Source organism: Lygodium microphyllum, chromosome 4, assembly GCF_053477565.2.
Source record: "Lygodium microphyllum isolate KBCC chromosome 4, Lygodium_microphyllum_v1.1.10, whole genome shotgun sequence".
Lineage (NCBI taxonomy): Eukaryota > Viridiplantae > Streptophyta > Polypodiopsida > Schizaeales > Lygodiaceae > Lygodium > Lygodium microphyllum.
The window spans coordinates 71802362-71822425 of NC_141138.1; the positions used below are offsets into that span (position 1 = coordinate 71802362).

At 42.4% G+C, this 20064-nt stretch overlaps 1 protein-coding gene across 6 annotated transcripts in view; it reads left to right on the top strand.

The window, feature by feature from the left end:
- Positions 1-1678: 1678 nt before the first annotated feature.
- Positions 1679-20064, top strand: part of LOC148037166 (GDSL esterase/lipase At4g10955-like) — a 97397-nt gene continuing 79011 nt past the window's right edge. For 4 of the 6 annotated variants that reach the window (XR_015690781.1, XM_087677251.1, XM_087677254.1 and 1 more), the window contains exons 1-2: positions 1680-1888; positions 2173-2586. Coding sequence is in view for 5 of the 6 variants with exons in the window: in XM_087677251.1 (XP_087533377.1) it covers positions 1794-1888; positions 2173-2586 (509 nt within the window). In the remaining variant the exon portion in view is untranslated. Of the gene's footprint in view, positions 1889-2172; positions 2587-20064 lie in introns of all 6 variants that reach the window. The other 2 variants (XM_087677250.1, XM_087677253.1) reach the window with 2 other exon arrangements.

Genomic DNA, 20064 nt, shown 5'->3' on the forward strand with positions numbered 1-20064 from the left:
AGCAATTAATGCTAGAAACATGGCAAAAAAAGAGGTTATTTATGTTGACACTTTAGAAATTTATGAAGTCATTCAAGAGTTTACTAAGCATGAATGTTGTGGGTTGCAACATGGGCTGTAAAACAGGGCTGATGCAAGGGTGGACACAAAGTACAAAACAGTTGCAAAGAAGGTTAAGCCTATGGCTTTGCCTTTACCACCTGAAAGTGATGGGTAGGCTGAAAACGTGACTCAACAACCTAGTTTACGGGATCCACATGGAGTAGGACATAAATTTACAGCTGAAACTTTACAAAAGTTAAAAATTGGTGATACAAGCTTTCTTTTACCTACAAAAAGAGCTTGTTTCTTGCAGATGTTGACAAGGCATGGGAAAGCCTTTGTGTTTCAACTAGATGAAATTGGATGTGTTGATCCAACCATAGTTGCACCTATGGTGATCTTTACAGTACCTCATGTGCCATGGAATTTAAAGCCTATTCCAGTACCTCAAGCATAGTTGCCTAAGCTGCTAGAGCTTTTGAACGAGAAGATTAGGATGTGAATTTTGGAGCCCTCTTCAACTCCATATTTGAATGGGTGATTTACTGTTCCAAAGAAGAATGGTTCTTTGAGGTTTATACAGGATTTACAACTAGTTAATAAGATCACCATAAGGAATGTTGGACCAGGCCTGACAGTGGATGAATTTGTAGAAGCATTTGCAGGCAAGGCAATTTACTCTATGGGAGATTTATATTTAGGATATGATCAGTTCTAGCTTGCATTAGAAAGCTGGGGTATCACTACCATGAAGACACCACTTGGATTGGTTAGGATGTGCATGCTTCCATAAGGAGCAACCAATTCAGTGGCACATTTGATGAATGCTATGCATAAAGTTTTGGGGGAGTATATTCCTCATTTGACCTTACCCTTTCTTGATGATGTGCAGATCAAAAGATGTGATATCTATGAGAAGAATGAAGAGTTGAATGAGCATGCATGTAGAAGATTTGTGGCCGATCATATTGTTGATTGTGACAGGATTTTGTGTTTTGTATTTATTTATCTTTTTTTTGGGGGGGAGGGTGTTTCTAATTGTACATTCGTTACTTTTGTGATTTGAATATATGATCATATAAAGGACATCGAGAGGAATTGACTGAGTCTAAGTCTATATATTGAATTTTTAATTATTAGAATCTCTTACTCAATTTAAAATATGTAATTTCTTTTCTTTTACTTTTTTTTGGGGGGGTAGGGGTAAACCTTATATTATAAACAAAAGTGCATAATTCAAAAGATCTTTCATCTTGAACTCACTATGTAGAGCCTCCTTTGTTTTAGAAATCTTCTCTTCACGATCCCTAGAAAGAGGAGATGATCCATGGACCACCTATACCTACTCCAATGAGCTAGTAATGTTACACTCTTTAGTAGATCAATGAGTAACAGCTAATCAAAATTCTCAGCATCTTCCCTTCTTTTATTACCCTTACAAGTTTCACGATTGACCCTTGTCCCCTAGTGCCTCTTCACAAGCCTGGTTACTTTACTGCGCGGACATAGTGACAGCTAATGTGAAGATAGGTCGAGTAAAAACAAACATTGTGACAGGCTACGGCCGTCGTTACGACCAGCTCGATAGATAAGTCACAAAAAGAAAGCACTGGTTCAGTTGAAGGTTGACGCGAGCGCGTTCATCACCCTCTGCAGTGAGTCTGCACAAAACGCCTCTATTCTCTCTTTCTCTCTCTCTCTCTCTCTCTGTGTATGTACACCATCCTTTGGCACTGAAGCATTTCAGAGAAATGCCGCAGGGGGATTCGAGCACCGGAAAGAATCAACAACTGTTCGAGCAGCTTGCGTTGGGGGCCTACGACTATCGCTCCCCTGGGCCGATATGGTGAGCACTGGATCTAAGCATCAGCAATAATGCTCTATTCTCTCTCTCTCTCTCTCTCAAACACAGGCCGCGAAGGAGGCCAGTACTCTGACTGTGACTAGCAGATCTTTGTGAATTGTAGAGCTCAGGACACGCGCTAGTTATCTAATTACTCTCTCTCTCTCTCTGTAGCTTAATTCTTATGACTGCGAAGTTGATCTCAGATCTTGATTATCTGCTCTCTCTCTCTCTCTCTCTCTCTGTCTCTCTGGGGCTTGAATATCCATGGCTGCTTTCCTTTGCAGGACCGAGCCAACGCACAGGAGGGCAATAATGGCGTCGCTGGTGAAGGGGGTGTACAGAATGGAGAATGACAGGCTGGCAGGTCTGTGGGAATACAAGCAGATTAATGAGCTGGAAGATGGATATGGAGGGGAATCAGGGGGACAGTGGTGGTCGTGCAGGCGGGCGGAGGACCTGGAGACGATGAAGAGGAAGACGCTGGTGTGGTGGGAGACGTTCCATTACGAGATGGTGAGGCCTATCGCGGAGCAGGACGGGAAGCTGTTCGGGGCGGTGTACTGGAGCCACCTGCATCCCAACCGCGGCCACATGGGAGCTCCACAGCTGGTGGTGGCCTTCCGCGGCACCCTCGTCTGCAGAGAAGACTTCATCGCCGACGTCCACATTCTCTTCCACCATTTGAGAGCCAACAGCAGGTACTTGCTTAGTAGAGGACGGGCTAGGGTATATAACTTGGGGTTTGGCCTTGTCGTCTCTGGCGGGTAACCGGAAGGGGCCAGTAAGATTTATTGGCAGCAGTTAGAATTTTTTTAAGGAAAATATTAAAAACCAAACAACAAAATATTGAACCCTGGTCATCAAGGATTGAATCCCAGACGTGTTGTATATACCACACATATCGATCATTACAACTAAACACAATTGCATGCTTTAAATTGCTTTTTAGATATTTTTATTTACAATTATACAAAAACTTAAAACTTAGCTCCCCTATTTCCGCCGAGTGATGCATTTACACTCATTCATTCACTCAACACAGCACAGAAAGGTAACACGATATATCACATTAACGTATACTCTTGTGTTATTCAATCAAAGAAACGGTATATCATAGGCACATCCTAGGACTACACCCTCGTGATGCTGCACATAAGAGGGTTCACCACTGGGTATAGGGAATCACACATAGAGTGGAAACCAAGCAGGGCTTAGAGTCACTACTACTCCCCTCTATAGGTATTTTTGGTAGCAACACTATGATATAACTACAAAGCCCTTACACTCACCGCTAGTTACTGCATTAAGGGTAGAGGTTATTTGACTCATTTGAGGTCTTAACATAGCTTCTGCTAACAAGGTGGCTATTATCTACCGGTCTAGGATTGTGAGACATTCACAGGGTCTTAACGGACAAGGTTTATGCCTCCTGCTACCCATTATGGGACTGATATCCGATGTTGATGCTTTTGGGTTCAGCTACGTCATCCTGGTAGATGTTTGGGCTTGAATCGACTTGCATTTGAGAATTTTGTGGAGGAATTTACATTTGGTTGGCTTATCACTTATGCAGCTTGGATGCTATTTGGACCTTAATGCCCCGATTATGGATCTTGGATTTACTTGGATACAGATACATGTTTTGAGAAGTGCTTGCTCCATTCTCTTGGTAGTTGGTTATTGAGATTTCATTGCTCATTGATGCTTGGTTCTTTGCGGGTTACTCCTTGATCACTAGACTCTTCTTCATGTGGGAGCTTTGGCATCCTTGGTTGATACCTTTATGTCCTCTCATCTGTTGAGGTTTCATGAGCCTTTGTAGCATGCTTCTACCACTAATGTACTTGCAGTTGATCGTCTTTATGAGCAGGTTCCCTCCATTGGGACAACCCTCGACTACTTGAGCTCTGTGGATGCTATAGATAGCCCTATTCATGATGACTTTGATTCCTTGTCGTCTTCTATAGGTTCTTCTACTTCAAATGTTGTTTGCTTCCCATTATGGGAAGCTTGGGCATGTTCAAAGAAAATGCTTTAGATGGATTAGAGAGTAGTAGAGATAGAGACAGACTCAACATGAGCGGAGAGTCAGAGATATAGCAGATGTAGTAGGTGTTACCACTCTTACTAGTGGTGAGGTACATACAGTTACCCATGATGATGCAGTTGAGCATTCACTCCTGTCATCTTGTTTCCCTACAGCTTACTTGCTCAGTGATCAAGCCTATACGTTTTGGACTCTATGGCATCTTGCCATGTTACCCCTCATAGAGCATGGTTCTCTTCTTACACGGAGGTTGACGGATGTATTGATTTGGGCATTGAGTAGTCTCATGCTATTATTGGTATAGGGGATATACAACTAGCTTTGCCTAATGGGACTTCTCTTATACTTAGGGATGTTTTACATGTTCCCATGCTTAGTAAGAGCTTGATTTCTGTCAGTCAGTTGCATAATATAGAATATACTATTTCTCTTCAGGATAGGTTATGAAAGATCTGTCATGGTTGCTTGGTTTTGGCCAGAGGTTCTAGAGTTGGTTCTCATTACCCAGTGCATGTCTCTCATTTGGGAGATTCTATGGTTGCAGTTATCCGGATACCACATGCATTGTTATGGCATTATCGCCTAGGCAATATGCACCACATAGAGATGGAGATCTTGTCTCGTTTAGACTCATTGTTGCCTCCTATGTCACTTACAGATCTTGATGCTTGCCCTAATTGTACTCTTGGTCCTTGTAGAGCCCCATTGGCTTATGACAATCGTACGAGGCATGCTCCTCTAGATCTTGTCCAGGACCTATGCCTTCCTAGTCACTTGGTGGAGGTCGTACTTTGTGACCTTTGTTGATCATACTACCCACCGTGTTTGGGCTTTTACCTTGGCGCAGATTGAGGATGCTGTAGTTATGCTTGACAAGTTTATAGTTTCTGCTGGTACCAGGCCTAGGTGCTTGCAGATGGATTATGAGAGTCATGCTCTCTCTCCCAGCTTTCAGACCTCTTGTTAGCAGTATGACATCGATTTCTTGTGCCCACGGTATTATGGGATTGCTCATGGCATGTGCCTGACCTTACATGCAAAGGTTGCTTCTATGCTTTCCACAATGGGGTTGTCTTATGACTTTTGGACTGAGGCCCTTATGACGGCAGTCTATTTGGTTAACAGGACGTCGTGCTTGACCTTGGATGGTATTACACCCCATGAGGCATGGAGTGGCATGCGGCTCTCCTATGATTACTTGAGGATGTTTGGCTGCCATGCATCTGTACGTATGCCACATGAGCCTATGCCACGTAGATGTATCCTCCTTGGTTATGGAGATGGTGACTTTAAGGCCTATAGATTATGGGATTTGGATGCCCAGCAGGTCATACACAGCCGTCATGTTGTCTTCTATGAGATGTCGACACCTCTCAGGCCTCTTGATGAGCATGTAGTACGCTTTATGGCTGATTTTGCAATAGCTATAGTGCCATTACAACAAGCTGTTTATGCTGAAAATGAGGCACTTATTGGCCCAGATGACATAGCTATGCATAACAGCCAGGGTCAGGATGTTGGTGATAAGTTGTTAGATCCCTTGCATGCTTATGAGAGCCATTTTCTTGTAGTTTTGCAGGTTGGATAGCCAGCCATGTGTCAATCTTCCGCTTCGCTGAGGCCACATGTAGTCTTGAGACCTCGTTGGATGAGTGTCCGAGATGTTGGCTCTCTTTCAGTGATTAACTCTAGAGAGTTTGATTACTCTCCGCTATCTTGTATGCGTCACGGTGATGCTATGCGTGACTCTGATGCTTTACAACCGTGCACTGATGAGTTGTGCTTGCTTCATGAGAAGCATTCTTGGATTGCTCCATTGTGTAGAGTTGCGGGATCACTTATCTCCTGGATGTCATGGACTCGGGGATGCTTGACTCTTCTTTTGTAGAGGTTCTCGATACTTCTTGCACAGCTCCCTTTCCAATTGGGCGTTGGGTGAGATGTCATGATTTCTTACCTTGTCTTTTTTTTCTTTTCTTTGTTTTCACTCCCCAGCCACATTGGCCTTTTTGTGGGAGGTTGTTGGGATAAAACGCCTCTGGGCTTGCCCGTATATACACTGTGATCGCCCATTGTTTATTCATATATAATATGATAGTGCAATAGGGCTGTCAATTCAGTTGGACAACACCTACATTCTGTATGCTCTTCTCTCCCGCATCTTCCTCTTCTTCTTCTCCATTGCCATTGCATGCCCTTCAAAAATAATGGCTCCTTCTCTGCTACTCAGAACCCAAATCTGATGGCTCCGATGGCTTTGGAAGGGGGTAAAACCCTAGACCTGCTCAGAGATCTCCCAGTTCACTCCTTCTTCTTCCAGTTCAAAGTGTAGTTTTTAGCCTGTCAACAACGATCGCGACATGCACGATTTCACCAATCTGTCTTTTTTTTGAAAAATCCCATAACTGGTTGAAAAAGCAACTTGCTTTTTGCATGCCATCCTAATCTAGAAGCTTTTCTAACTTTTTTAGATTTTTTCAATAATATAAAAAATAGGCTAAAATTATCCAAAAATCTAGTATTTTTAGACCATTCATGCCACTCACACTAGTACTAATGACTTAGATCACATTGACTCTCTTGATCAATAAGAAAGTCGGATGATGATGCGTTCCATGCTTTTTCACACTCTGTCCGCATAGCATCATGATATCCACCCCCTTTGAACTTGCACATCCTCTGGTATGTGCCACCAATGCACCACTTGGACTAAACACCCATAACATCAACTTGTTACTCATCATGCATATAAGAAGGCATCCCCTTGGATCATAGATTAAAATACTTGGCATTTGTACAAATCTTGAGCCATATCTAGTACCCCCTCTAGGGTCATAAGGCCTTGGGTGCATATCATACATTAGAGGTTGTTGAATCTCTATATACATGCTGTCAATACACCCATCAACAATACATAGCAACATGCCTGCTATTTCAAAGTTTATCGCATGGAAAGTTGCTTCTAATAACCCTTTTGCTCCTCATCCAACATAAACCGAGTCTCACGTGCATTCAACACATTCTCACCATTACCAAAAATAGTGAAGCAATCCATATCTTGAAGCATCTTAGAGTTTCCTATCAAGGCCTTTGACAAAGCATCTGAAACAGTTTCCAACTGTAAAGCATCATATCTAACGTCCTCTAATACAGGCATATCCTCAAGCGAACTGTCTCATAGGTAATAACTTTATCTTTCAAATAATGTGCATCCAACAAGTCATCAATCTCCCTTTGACTCCCTACATCAAGTAAAACATGATCTATATAAATCTCTTCAGATACATTAAGAAAATCCATAGATACAATGACTGAATATTCTAGTACAGGAACTTCCAAGGTATCCATAACTGTCTCAATATTAGAGTGTAGCTTATATCCCTAGTGTTTGTCCTCTTGCTTGCTATCCTGTTTTTGATCGTGCAAAACTTCTTCTTTAACATACTCGGGAGGTGACTGATTTGTAGCTTTAGACAAATCCATACATCTTCTTGTCACTTCCTTAGATATCCCTGCATTGTCTTCATCTCTCATCTATTTCTCTTCAACAAGTGTATCCATGCTTTGTCATTCTTCTAAATATGCATCTATCAGTGATTCCCAACCAGTTATATTACGACTACCTTGCCCTCTTGCATGAGACATTTCACTCTCAGTAACCTTTCTCTTTTTAGCTGTATGTAAAGCATGTGCCCATATTTCATCCTTTGGACCAACCATCACTTGGCCATGCATTCTATCCAACTATAGACCAAAAGTAGAAGCATGTGCCACCGCATAAGCATTTCGAATAGCCAAGTCTTCCAACAACTTCTGCATACCTCCCTTTCCAAAATTCAAAGCAAGAGGCAATCCTGTGTCTTGTGCATGGATATTTCCATCTTTCCAAAAGATGAGCTGTCATGCCAAGGCCTCCTAATAGACAGCACAATCCTTTCTCTCATGTTGCAAACTATCACACCACATACATCTTTTTCCTCGCTTAGGGGCTGCTACCCGTCCCCTTTCCTCTTGGCCTTTTTCATCCAATTTTGTAACCTTCAATTGAAGATCCCGCATGCCTTTGACCAATTCATCTAAAGCAGCTTCTCTCATAGAGGGAACAATAGCAGGTGCAGCCATAGGGTTAGCCACAGAAGCGGGTGGCTTAGTGGATACTTCAACTGTTTTACCCGTAATAGTGGGCAAGCTAGAGTCATGCAATCTTTCTCTTCTTCTATGCTTTTTCACAAGTGCAGCAATAGCTTCCTTGACATGTCTGCACTCTGTTTTCAAACATGTCTCTGTAGTCTGATCTTCCAGCAAATCATCAAGCTTCTCTTGAAGCTCAGGATCAGCTACCTGTAGAAACAATTCAATTTTTTTACTTGCAAGAGCTTGCAAAACATAACTGGAAATTGTACTTGAAGGTTCTCCCATCTTGTCTTTCCTTCTTCTGATGACCTTTTACGTCGGGTTCACCAATGTCAGAGGGGTTTTTGTCGAAAGGTCGTATCTACCGGGGGATCAGAGATAGAAGGAAGTAGAGAAGAAGAAAAAAGAATAGACAAGAGGTAAAAATGACAAAGACAAAGCACAATGAATTGAATCAATATTTATTGACAGAACCTAAAATCCTTTGTTTGGCACTACTCATAAGCAATCTCCAGGCATTAGATCTCCTAGAGCTTCTTCGTAGACTAAAAACATGCTTCAAAATAGCAGCTCCTTCTCTACTGTTCGGAACCCAAATTTAATGGCTCCGTTGCCTTCAGAAGGGGGATAAAACCCTATGATACTTGGTTACGGATCTCCCAGATCACTTCTTCTTCTTCTTCCAGTTCAAGTACAGTTTTTAGCCTGTCAATAACGATTGCAACGTGCGGATTTTGCCAATCTATCTTTTTTATGAAAAATCTCATAATTGGCTGAAAAAGCAACTTGCTTTTTGCATGCCATCCTAATCTAGAAGCTTTTTTAAAATTTTTGGATTTTTACAATAAATAATATAAAAAATAGGCTAAAATGATCCAAAAATCTAGTATTTTCGGACTATTCATGCCACTTAAACTAGTACTAATGACTCAGATCACATTGACTCTCTTGATCAATAAGAAAGTCGGATGATGATGCGCCCCAGAGTTTTTCATATCGTGTCCTCATAGTGGCATGACATCGTAATCTATCCATATCCTCTTGTAGCTTCTGGCTTCTCTCCTCTTCTTGTTGTTGTAACACCCACTCTCTATAACCATGCTCTACATCTAGTTTTCTTCTCCTTTCCTCTTCCTGCTCTTTCATTTGCATGTTCCTCCAAATTAAGTCCAATAGGGTTGACATGCCCTCCAACTGCCTATCTAGTCTGGCTACCTTCTCCTCTTGAGCTACTCTCCATTCTTGCCCTCCTCTACTCTTCTTCCTCTCTTCCATTATTGGGATGGGTGTATTCTCTTTATTGTCCTCCATGTGGTTGTAGGAAGCCGCGGTGTCGCACAATATACGCGTGAAAGTTCACGAAAAGTTGCTTGTCGCAGGGACACTTTGCAAGACGAAAGCCCTCCTTCACGAAAATCACTTCTTGCAAGAATACTATGTAAGAAAATTTTCAAGAAGTAGAGTACGGCAAAAGATCTCTAATTAAAATTCAAGAAACCTCTTCAATGATACAAGAAGCCTCCCAAGGAATAAAACTACACAAGTCCTTCACTTTCACAAAAAGCTTCTCATGAAGATTCAAAAGCTTTACATGAAAATCGATGTCATAGAGTACCACAAGTGCCTCCTTATATAGTTTTTAAATACACTCATATCATGTTGAGTTTTGCTTTGGCTTTCCAAAAAAACCTAAGGCTTTTTAATGCTTTTGCTTTCTCTAAAGGCAAAAAGCCTAAGTCGTTTGGTAGAACTTTTAAAGCCTTTAAGGCTTAAATCTTTATGAATAGCATTATAGACTTTTTAATCAAGTGTTGGCCGTCGTTATTGCGTTTTGAACGTTGCTTTCCTGCTTTGGTAATATGCCAGCACCCTCTTGGCTTTTTACCTCTACAATCGAAAAGAATCAAATCTAGTGTAGTGCAGCCTTGGCTCTTCCTTCAAATCACGTCTATTGCTAAAACTAATTGCATGCAGCAGTAGTCTTCCTCAAAAGAAGGGATGTCGACACGGGTGCAGGGACTTCCTTGGAGGTCTCTTCCTTCGACTGTATTGGGACACATCGCATGGTTCCGCGGTCATGTTTGCATGATCAGTACTCTCTTTTCTCTTTTTCACGGTATTGGTGGCCAGCTTGGGATCGCGAGTTAGTGTAGGGGGTGCGGCATCAGGCAATGTTGCGCCATGCCTTGCATTATTTTGCATATTGTCGTTGCGATAGCAGTGGTTACAACCGTCCTTGATACCGTGGGTGAAGGTGTCGAGGGGCGGCAAGTTGAGCTCAGGCCCTCCAAGCCATGGCATAGTGGCACGTGGTGATGAAGCACAGCTGGCAACGGCATCGCCATTGAACTCGTTGAGCAGGCCGTGATTAATCAATAGCCATATTTTGATCAAAACTACCTGCCGAATGAATAAGGTCGCCATTTCGCCCATTTGATCAGGTTACTATCTTCCTGCCTGTATGTAAGAACATGGACTGCCACCATTACATCGAGGAAGCCACCTGCCCTGACCATTATCGGAAGCCGATCAGGCCATTGTCCATATACCAGTCGGAATTTACTGTCATGTCATTCCGCATCGCCTCATCTGTCTCGAGCATATGCACTACATTGCTCATGATCTTTGGTCGATTTTGCGCGTCAGGGTCCACGCTCTGCAATGCCTCAAGCAATACCTGCTCCGTTACAATATCCAATTGCTAGTCGACATCAACAGCAGCCATAGTCATCACCATTTCTGACCGTCATCTTTGATGTCCTCCACATGCTTGGCAGACAACTGTAGGTTCTTTTCAAATTCATCGATAACAACTCAAATCCAGAATAACAACTGGGTAGTCATAAATGCAATCAGCCCAGGAGCTGTCAGCTTCCAGACCGACATCATCAGACACAAAGCCGATCTCCCTGCAAGTGTCTCTCATAGTACCCCTTGGCCTTTGTGGTGGCACATGTGCCAATTTTCCTCACCTCCGTAAGCTTTAAGTAATTTGAGTTGTCATGTACATCACTTATCAAGTCTTAGTCCAAACGCATCTGTTGCTGTCACATACTGTAGATCAATACCGTAAAACATTGCCTCCCAAGATGTCATGGTCTATATTCCAATCCGCAATCATCGAATATATCTTATCATGCCCTCCAAACAACACATGCATCAAATGTTTTAAGTGTGTACACTTCTGCAGGATAAGCTTCTTTGATAATGAAATAATCAAACGATTGTGATGAAGAACAGAAATTAAAAATCAATCTGCTTCTCAACTTCTCTAACAACCTTAATGACTATAACATATATAAACTTCCAATCCTTCATCTCGTGCTTCGTCCAATGTTGCCTTCTCATAGTCTCAATCTACCCCATTCAATGCTGCCATCCTTTGAAAAATATTTTCAACAGCACCACCCCATATACTTGACTTGTCTTTTCTTTCATCACAATCTACTCTATACTTGAAAAGCTATTCTACGTTTTGAGTATTATCGAGGCTTCTTCATGAGATCTACAAACATTTACCATTTGCTTCAAAGAGTACTCGCTGACGATGTAAGACTTATGAGCTTCCCTTTGATCCTTGAGTTTTCAAAACATATATTTTCTTCATATGAACCTATCTTTCCATACAATGTGCCCTAACAAGAATATGCTTTGGAATAGAACTTTGTGTCCAATCATTCATGATTTGAGAATTATGTAATGACGGATCCATGCTATGCAGCCAATCAAATGATGCTCCACACAAAAATTATGAATGCACTAAAGAAAATGTGCCTAGCCTATCTACATGTGCTCGTGCATCGTGCAAAAAAATGCAAACAAAAATACACACGCAATAGAAAACAAATTCCTAATGATGCTGACTAATAAGTTCAAATTCCTGCCGAAAAACTCTGCCCTCAGGTTCACACTGGTGGACGCACAATGTCATGATAACACATCGGCTTTCGAGGTTGTCAATGTAGGGAAGCTATGTTTCACCTTCAAGAGGTGGTTGTGCCCCCAAGAAGCCACATCATGTCTTCAGGTGGTGGATGGTGTCGGGGTCACCGTTGTCGAAGGGTTTTCGAAAGCAAAGTCGCGACCGCAGAGGACCTTGACTAATTTCAGGATAGAAGATTAATCATACTAAAAAGAAAGAAGAGGGATCTGTGAGCAGTAATAGATCCGCCAAGCTTCCAACGAGACCTCGTCTATGCAGCAATGATAAGACCAAAAGCAAGTTTTCTGTTGAGCATAGAATTCATCCTTCAATATAGGAACCTTTAGTACAAATCTGGTTATCAGCTTCAGGCAGAAATTTCAGCATTGTCTTTTCAGAGGTGGCTCCCTTCCAAGAACAAGAGGGTTGGGAACGGAATGATCTAGAACCATGTATTCATTTACATTCTCCAGAAGCCGACAAACTGACTTGCGGCAATGTATGACACATCTTTCTCTTCCATGTTAGCAATATTAACATATGAACAATACTACATTACCTTCACAGACATATCATCAGCAGTTGCATTCTGACTTATGAGATAATGTAACTTATCTTGGTCACATTGATATATGAGCATATTACTGCATTGTACTAATCATGGCTTTTAGAACAGCTTGTTGTTTAGCTGCAGAGTTATGACAGGGTATTTTCAAGAGTTGAGTCAACACTATACATGTGATTGGCAAGTCTCCAGTTCAAATTGCCTAATCTGCTGGACAACATATTTCTCCTTAGTTGGTTTCCCTTCTCAGAATTCCTCCAGTACCCGATCAATCTGCAAACTTCTTTCCTGTTGCTGCAAACGATTTCCACGACTGAACTGTCATCCTAAACATATACCTTTAGAATTTGTTCTCTGCATGTGTTTCATCACTTGTCTTTCCACACTCTATTGTAGTCGTTAAAGCAAACATTGTTCCAATCTATCCTCCCTCACGGAAAATGCAGCAACAAGCGACAACAAGAATACAGCTGAAGCATTGGTGATGGTGTCTTAATCCCTCCACTCATCGCAGCGCAAAAGCAGCACAGCTCCTCCTTGAGGCTTGCATACATGGAAGACTGCATCCCTTCTTCTGTCTTCCACTCATCATTCCCCCCAAGATATGCTTCCTTAATCTCCGTTTCTGTCTTTCCAGCCTTTGAGCCGCAGTAAAAAAAACAACGCGTGCAGGGTGCCTTCTCTTCTCTGTTTTATCTAACCCGTTCATGCTTTTCCCATTCCACCACACAATTAGATTCCCCCCCCCCTTTTGATTCAAAAAGCTCTCCCCTTTTTCCAGAAAAGCGGCTCCTGAAAATAGCCATCTAAATTTGTTCCTTTCGTGATAGCCATCTAAATTTGTTTCTTTCGTGGGCCTCTTTGGCACAACCATATCTTTGTCGTTTCCTTTGATGAAGACCTCAATCAAGTTTTTGTCGACTTATCCTGTTCCTATGGTTGCACAAGCTTTCAAGCAGATAACATATGTAATAGAATTGGCATGCACCCCTTGATGTTGCATCTCCTCATAACATCGCATAGCCATATCACCTTCACGAATATGAACATAGGCATCTAGCATTATTGTCCACGATATAACATCATGGACAGTCAATTTCTCAAATGCTTCTCGTCCTTCCTTGATAAAGCCACATTTTCCATACATGTCCACGAGCATGTCACCAACAACAGGGTCTCTTTCTAGGCCCCTTAGGATGATCTCAGCATGTATCTCTTGGCCCATTGGGAATGCTCCTATGCTGCCACAGGCTTTCAAACGAACCCTTGGTCACAATCAAAGTGGTCCATGAGATTGCATCTCGAGTCACCAATCTACCAAAACTCCTTGTTCTTCTCTGTCTTCATCATAGAATGAAAGAGCAAACATAACAACTAAGTATGTACAAAGTATCAAATCACACACACAACTTTTGGGTGGTTTCACACCTCGAATGCACAGCAATACGACATCCACCCCCTCTAATCCTGCGCATCCTCCGGATGGGCCAAGTACCCATGATCGTTATCATCAAGATCCACAATCAGATCAATCTCTTCATTATGCATTTCCGGTAGATCAACAAGATTATCTGTCATATCATCTGTCTCTTCCATTGGAGTTTCTTCTCGTTGCTCTTCTCTTGAAAATTCTTCCAATCCATAGTCCTCATCATCCCTTTTCTTGAAAATCTTGATTCTTTTTCCAGCAATAGGCACTCTAAGCATTATCCCATTCAATTCTGTCACCTCATATGTTGCATTATCAAAGACATGTCTAACTATGTACGGCCCAAACCATCTTTTCACCATCTTCCGAAGTGCAGTATGCTGATTTTCAAGGCTGCTATCAAAGACCAATACCCAATCTCCCTCTTCTATTGCTCTAGGCCGCAAGCGATGCCTGCTGTCAAACCTGTTCTTATTCCTTAGTCTAGCAACCTTCAACCTGTCAATAGCTAGCTGAATATCCTCTGGTCTCCTCTCCAACTGTCGAATCCGAAGAGCTAAGAGCTCCTCTCTCGTCAAATCCTCCTGCCAAGGTAAAACTGACCAAGTCCAAGCACAAGTCTCAGTCGGCATAACCGGTTTCTGACCATATATCAACTCTGCAGGCATATATCCTATGGTAACACTATGAGTGGTACGATCAGCCCATAAAGCAAATGGCTTGTCTACCATTGCAAACGTGGGGGAAATTTTTTTGTCAAGCTTTTGGACTCTTGAGTGAGCGTCATTATGAGTTTATTTTTTGTGTGTTTCTTTTATCTTTGCATAACGCACAAGCAAATGTAGTTAGGCTAGACACAAATTCCTCAATGCACTCATAATTTTGTGTGGAGAATCGCTCGATTGATAAAATTGCATGGAACCTTGTTTGCAAACTACACGAGGGATTGGGCACAAAGTTCTTTCCCAAAGCATGTTCTTGATAGGGCACAATGCATGTGGGAAAATTGATTCACATAAAGGATTCCATTTTGAATATCGCGGATGCCCTCTTTCACTCTTCCCACTTCCCTCTGGATTATATGTTGTGGTTAGAGCCAACTTGATTCCTAGCTGAGAGAAAAATTCTCTAGCTTCATCTGCATCCAATTCACCACGATCCGCAGTGATCTTACCCACACAATCATACCTGCAGAAAATTTCCTCCAATAAGAACTTACACACTGCACTAGTGGTCTTCGTTCTCAAAGATCTGCCCTCAACATGATTGGTAAGATCCTCTCTAGCCAAAACAATGTACCTCATCTGCCATAGACCCATAGGCATGGTAACCAAATCAACTACCCACTTATAATGAATGCATAGCGGATAGGTCGGATGAAGCTCATCTCGATGACGCACTACTGAATACATCTGGCAGTCTCTGCAAGTCTCAACAAAGTGAGAAACATCTCTATACATGCCTTTCCACCAATATTTCTCCTTGATTTTCTCATAAGTAGCCCACACTCCTCTATGTCCAGCCCAAGGACTCTCATGAAACTCCCTCATCACCTGTAACTGTGTCTCTCTATCGCAGACAACCCGCAAAGGTAATCCGCCTCTTTTCTTCGGATGCTTCCAAAGAAATCCGTCCTTGAGAAAATAACCATAGGCTTTCCTTCTGATCTTCTTGAACTTTTCATCTGTCCATTCATCTCTTTTGCTTAGTGTACTAAGGTACCTGCCAATCTGCAACCAATCTCCAACATAGAGTTCTTCTGTGAAAGCCACAATATCATAGACATGACAAACATGATCAACCATAGTGGCTGAAATTTCTGCATCATCCTCCTCTGCAAGTAGAGTCTCCTCATCATCATATCTGGCTCTAGACAACATATCTGCCACTGGATTATCCTTCCCTGCTATGTGTTTAAATTCCGGATTTAATGACTTGATGTATGCAATCCATCTCAGCATAGCTATATCCAGAGTAGAGCAACTCGTGATCATACCAATCAATGGCAAGCAATCTGTCCCTACCACAATTGAAGCTCCAATAAAGTACTCCTTGTCACATTTGAGAGTCGTGACAATCCCCAATAGCTCCCTCTTGATTTGCGGATATCTCCTCTGTCTTTCGTTTAGGACTTTCGCCCCAAACCGAATAGCATACCTATTTCCATCTGCATCATCTTGACCCACAGCCCAACCTATGCCAATTGGACTAGTGTCAACTGTCAATACAATAGGCCTTCCACAATTATAATCCGATTTCTTGAGAGTAGGAGCATTCTGCAATAACTTCTTCAATTTCCGCATGGCTCTAGTGTGGCTCTCATCCCAATAGAATTTCTGCCCCTTTCGAAGCAGCTGATATAAACAATCTGCTATGTGTGCAAAATGAGGTATCCAAATCATATAAAACACACAAGCACCAATGAATCTCCGTACCTCTGAAGTAGTAGAACAATACTCTGCAATCTTGCCTATAGCATTCACCTTATCAGGTGAGGGTTTCCTGCCATAATATCCACACATATGCCCAACAATGACAACCTCATTCACACCAAAAACAGATTTTTGCCCTGAAAGTGTCAAGTTCACTTCTTCTAACCTGGCCAAAATCTTCTCACATGCTGAAATATGATCAGCCACAAAGTATCTGCATCCCTGCTCATTTAGACTCTCATTCTTCTCTTCTTTTGCACACCCCTTAATGGGCACATCATCCAAGAAAGGCATAGTAAGCTGAGGTATGTAATCACGAAGGACCTTATACATGGCATTCATCATATGTGCAACAAAATTAGTGGCACCTTGAGGCAAGGTACACATCCTGACAAGCCCAATAAGAGTTCTCATGATGCTTATGTCCCTGCTTTCCAAAGCCAGCTGAAACTGATCATATCCTGAATACAAATCACCTAAAGAATAGATGGCACGTCCAGCAAATGCCTCTGCAAACTCATCCACAACTGGACCTATACCAACATTCCTGATAGTAACTCTGTTCACTGGCTGCATGTCCTGAATAAATCGAAGAGTACCATTCTTCTTTGGAACTGTAAACCACCTGTTTGAGTATGGTGCAGATGAAGGCTCAAGGATTCCCATCCTGATTTTCTCATTCAATAAATCAATCAGCTTTGGCAAGTGTGCTTTAGGCACTGGAATAGGTCGGAGATTCCATGGAATATGAGGAATAGTCAAAATGACCATTGGAGCAACAATATCAGGATTCACACATCCAATCTCATGCGGGAAAAAAACAAATCCCCTTCCATGACGCTCAAGCATCTCCTGAAAGCATTGCTTCTCTATGGGTAGCAAGAAATCACCATTTTCAATTTTCAATTCAGCAAGAGTCTCTGCTGAAAATTTATGACCAATATGCTTCGGATTCCTCAAAATTTGCTGTTTAGCAGCCCTCTCTATTTGCTGATCACTGTCAGGTGGAAGCGGTACAGCAACTGGCTTCACCTTCTTATCCACAGCTTTGTATTTCATGTCAACCCTGGCTTTATTATGCTCTTCTGCATTACATAAATCTTGCTGTAAATCAGCAATTCTGCACACCAATGGCTGAATATCCTCAGCCCTCTGCTCTATGGACTACATAGAAACAGCCCTAAACTCTGCTGAAATATTTCAGCAGTAAACTCTGTTGGCTGAAAGTTTTCAGCCCTCTATCTCTCTGAAAGCTGATCATAACCAGCTGGAAACTTTGTTTGCTGAATTTCTTCAGCACTCAACACTCTTTGCTGAGTTACCTCAGCCTCTGACTCAATCTGTGACATAAAATCTGCAATTTCATGAAACATGTCCAGGGACTGCACTAATACATTACTGTGACAATTCTGCATATCAGTTTTCAGCATATCTCCCATCTCTGTCATCGTATCTGCACAAATCACACTGTCATACATCCCATCTATGTGCTCATCATCCTCCAAAATTCCTGCATTTTTCAAATTTTTCTCCTTCCTGCATATATACTGCCTGGCAGCTCTAGACAATCTAGAAGTCTTCTGATAGCTCATCGAATTGTTTGCTGAAATCCCAACATAACCGGAGGAGAAAACACTGCTGCCAGGAGGCGAGAACTCCAATCTCCTCTCCTCTGTACCACCGTCGTCTCGCGAAACGGCGGTACCTAATGAAAACCCGAATCCCTCACAGTGGGCAAAGGTGCATCTCTGAGAGTATCCCTGTTTCTAACATGGTTCACACATACAGTCATAAACTGAACTGCTCTCATACCATCTTTACTGCGAATCCGTGCATAAGCAGATCCATCATCCATGACCTTTGTTTCCATGCGCATCTCTGTAATGAATGGCTGACCAAGAATTATGGGATAAGAGCATGAATCCTGCACAAAGAAATGAAAATCCTCCTCTACATCACCAATAGAAACCCTGACACTAGGACAGGCGGCATACAAATCACCTACAGTGTTATTGGCAGCTCTCATACGCCACCCATGCTCTACATCCATAGGCCATTTGTTACTCTCATAAACTCCACGAACTATGAGATTAATCTCTGAACCATGATCAACCAATGCAACATAAGGCACCTGTTTCTCTCCAATCTTTACCATCGTCTCTGTAGTTGCCCTAGCCCAATGGCTCCGCGAAAAATGACTACGCGGTATCATGACAGGCTCATCAATTTCAGCATAATGCATAGGCTGAACCCTCTTCTCTACCTGCGGAAAAACAGAAGCATTATCAACCATAACCACATCCTCATCCTCATCCAACTCCCCAATCAAAACTCCATGTGTATCAGTGGTAGACAATGCATGCCTTTTCCTCTTCAGGACCTCCTGAAACTGATCTTGAAACTCTCATTTCGAGATGCCCAAAATCTCAGAAATAGTGAAAGTCACTTCACTGCCAAGTATCTTATCATTAAAGATTTTCTTCATGTCTGTAGATGTCTCAATATCGGACATCAATCTAAACCCTGGCTGCTTTCTCTCTCTAGGCTCTTGCCTCTTTTCTCTCTTTTGAGCATCCTCCATCTGTCGATCTTCACCTGATCGTGAAGACGGTCCTGCAGTAGGTGGAGTAACAAACTCACCCCCTCTAGTCTTCTTAGCTGCACTTGGATTTTCTTCATCCCTCTTACGCTTCTCCTCAACAAGTACATCTGCACCATGAGATTTAGCCAAATAAGCATAAATAGAGTACTTGTCAATAGGCGAGTCCCAACCTGTCTCTGATCTGATGCTAGAGCCTGCACTAGTCAAAATAGTTTGCTGAATTTTCCCCTTGTTTGCAGTCTCCATAGCATAAGTCCATAGCGCTGACTGAGTCTCTGAACCCTTCTCAATCTGGACTCCATATGCAGAAGCATCACCTCTAGCTGTCACATAAGAAGTACGCGCAGCCATGTCATCCACTAACTTCTTCATTCCACCTTTACCAAAGTTGGTAGCAAGTGGAGCTCCTGTCTCAGTCAACCAAATCTTACCATCTTGCCCCCAATATACCAAATTCTTCCTCCTTGCATCCTGAAAAGATTCACAATCCCTGCAATGCTGATGGTCCGTACTATCACACCAAATACATCTCTGATCTCTCCTAGGTGCACTAGGAGCACTCCTAGGTGCAGTAGGAGCACTAGAAGAAGTAGTAGGCGCAGTCGAAGCAAACTGCTCCTTCAACTTTCCCACCAACTCCGCTTTGACTGACTCCAGTGTCAAATCTATGATGCCTTTGATTATGTCATGAAGAGAAGTAGGCACCGATGGAGCGGATGGTTTTGGAGCAGAAGGTGTACGCATCGGTCATGGAACAGGAGGAATAGGTGGAGTGGAAACAGTAGGCACTGGCATAGGCCAAGAAACTGGCTGAGGAGGAGAAGAAATAACAGGGATAGAAGTAGGCATAGGAGCTGATGATGGTGTAGATGTCATGGAACCATTCTGTAGACGAGTCTTCCATATCCTCCTCTTGGTCAAAGTCGAGACTTCATCCTGAGCATCCTGCCAATCAGTTTTAAGACCCATAGGCTTCGTGCGATCTTCAAGAAGCTCACCCAATTCTTCTTGAAGAGCAGGATCTGCAGCTTGCAAGAAAAGCTCA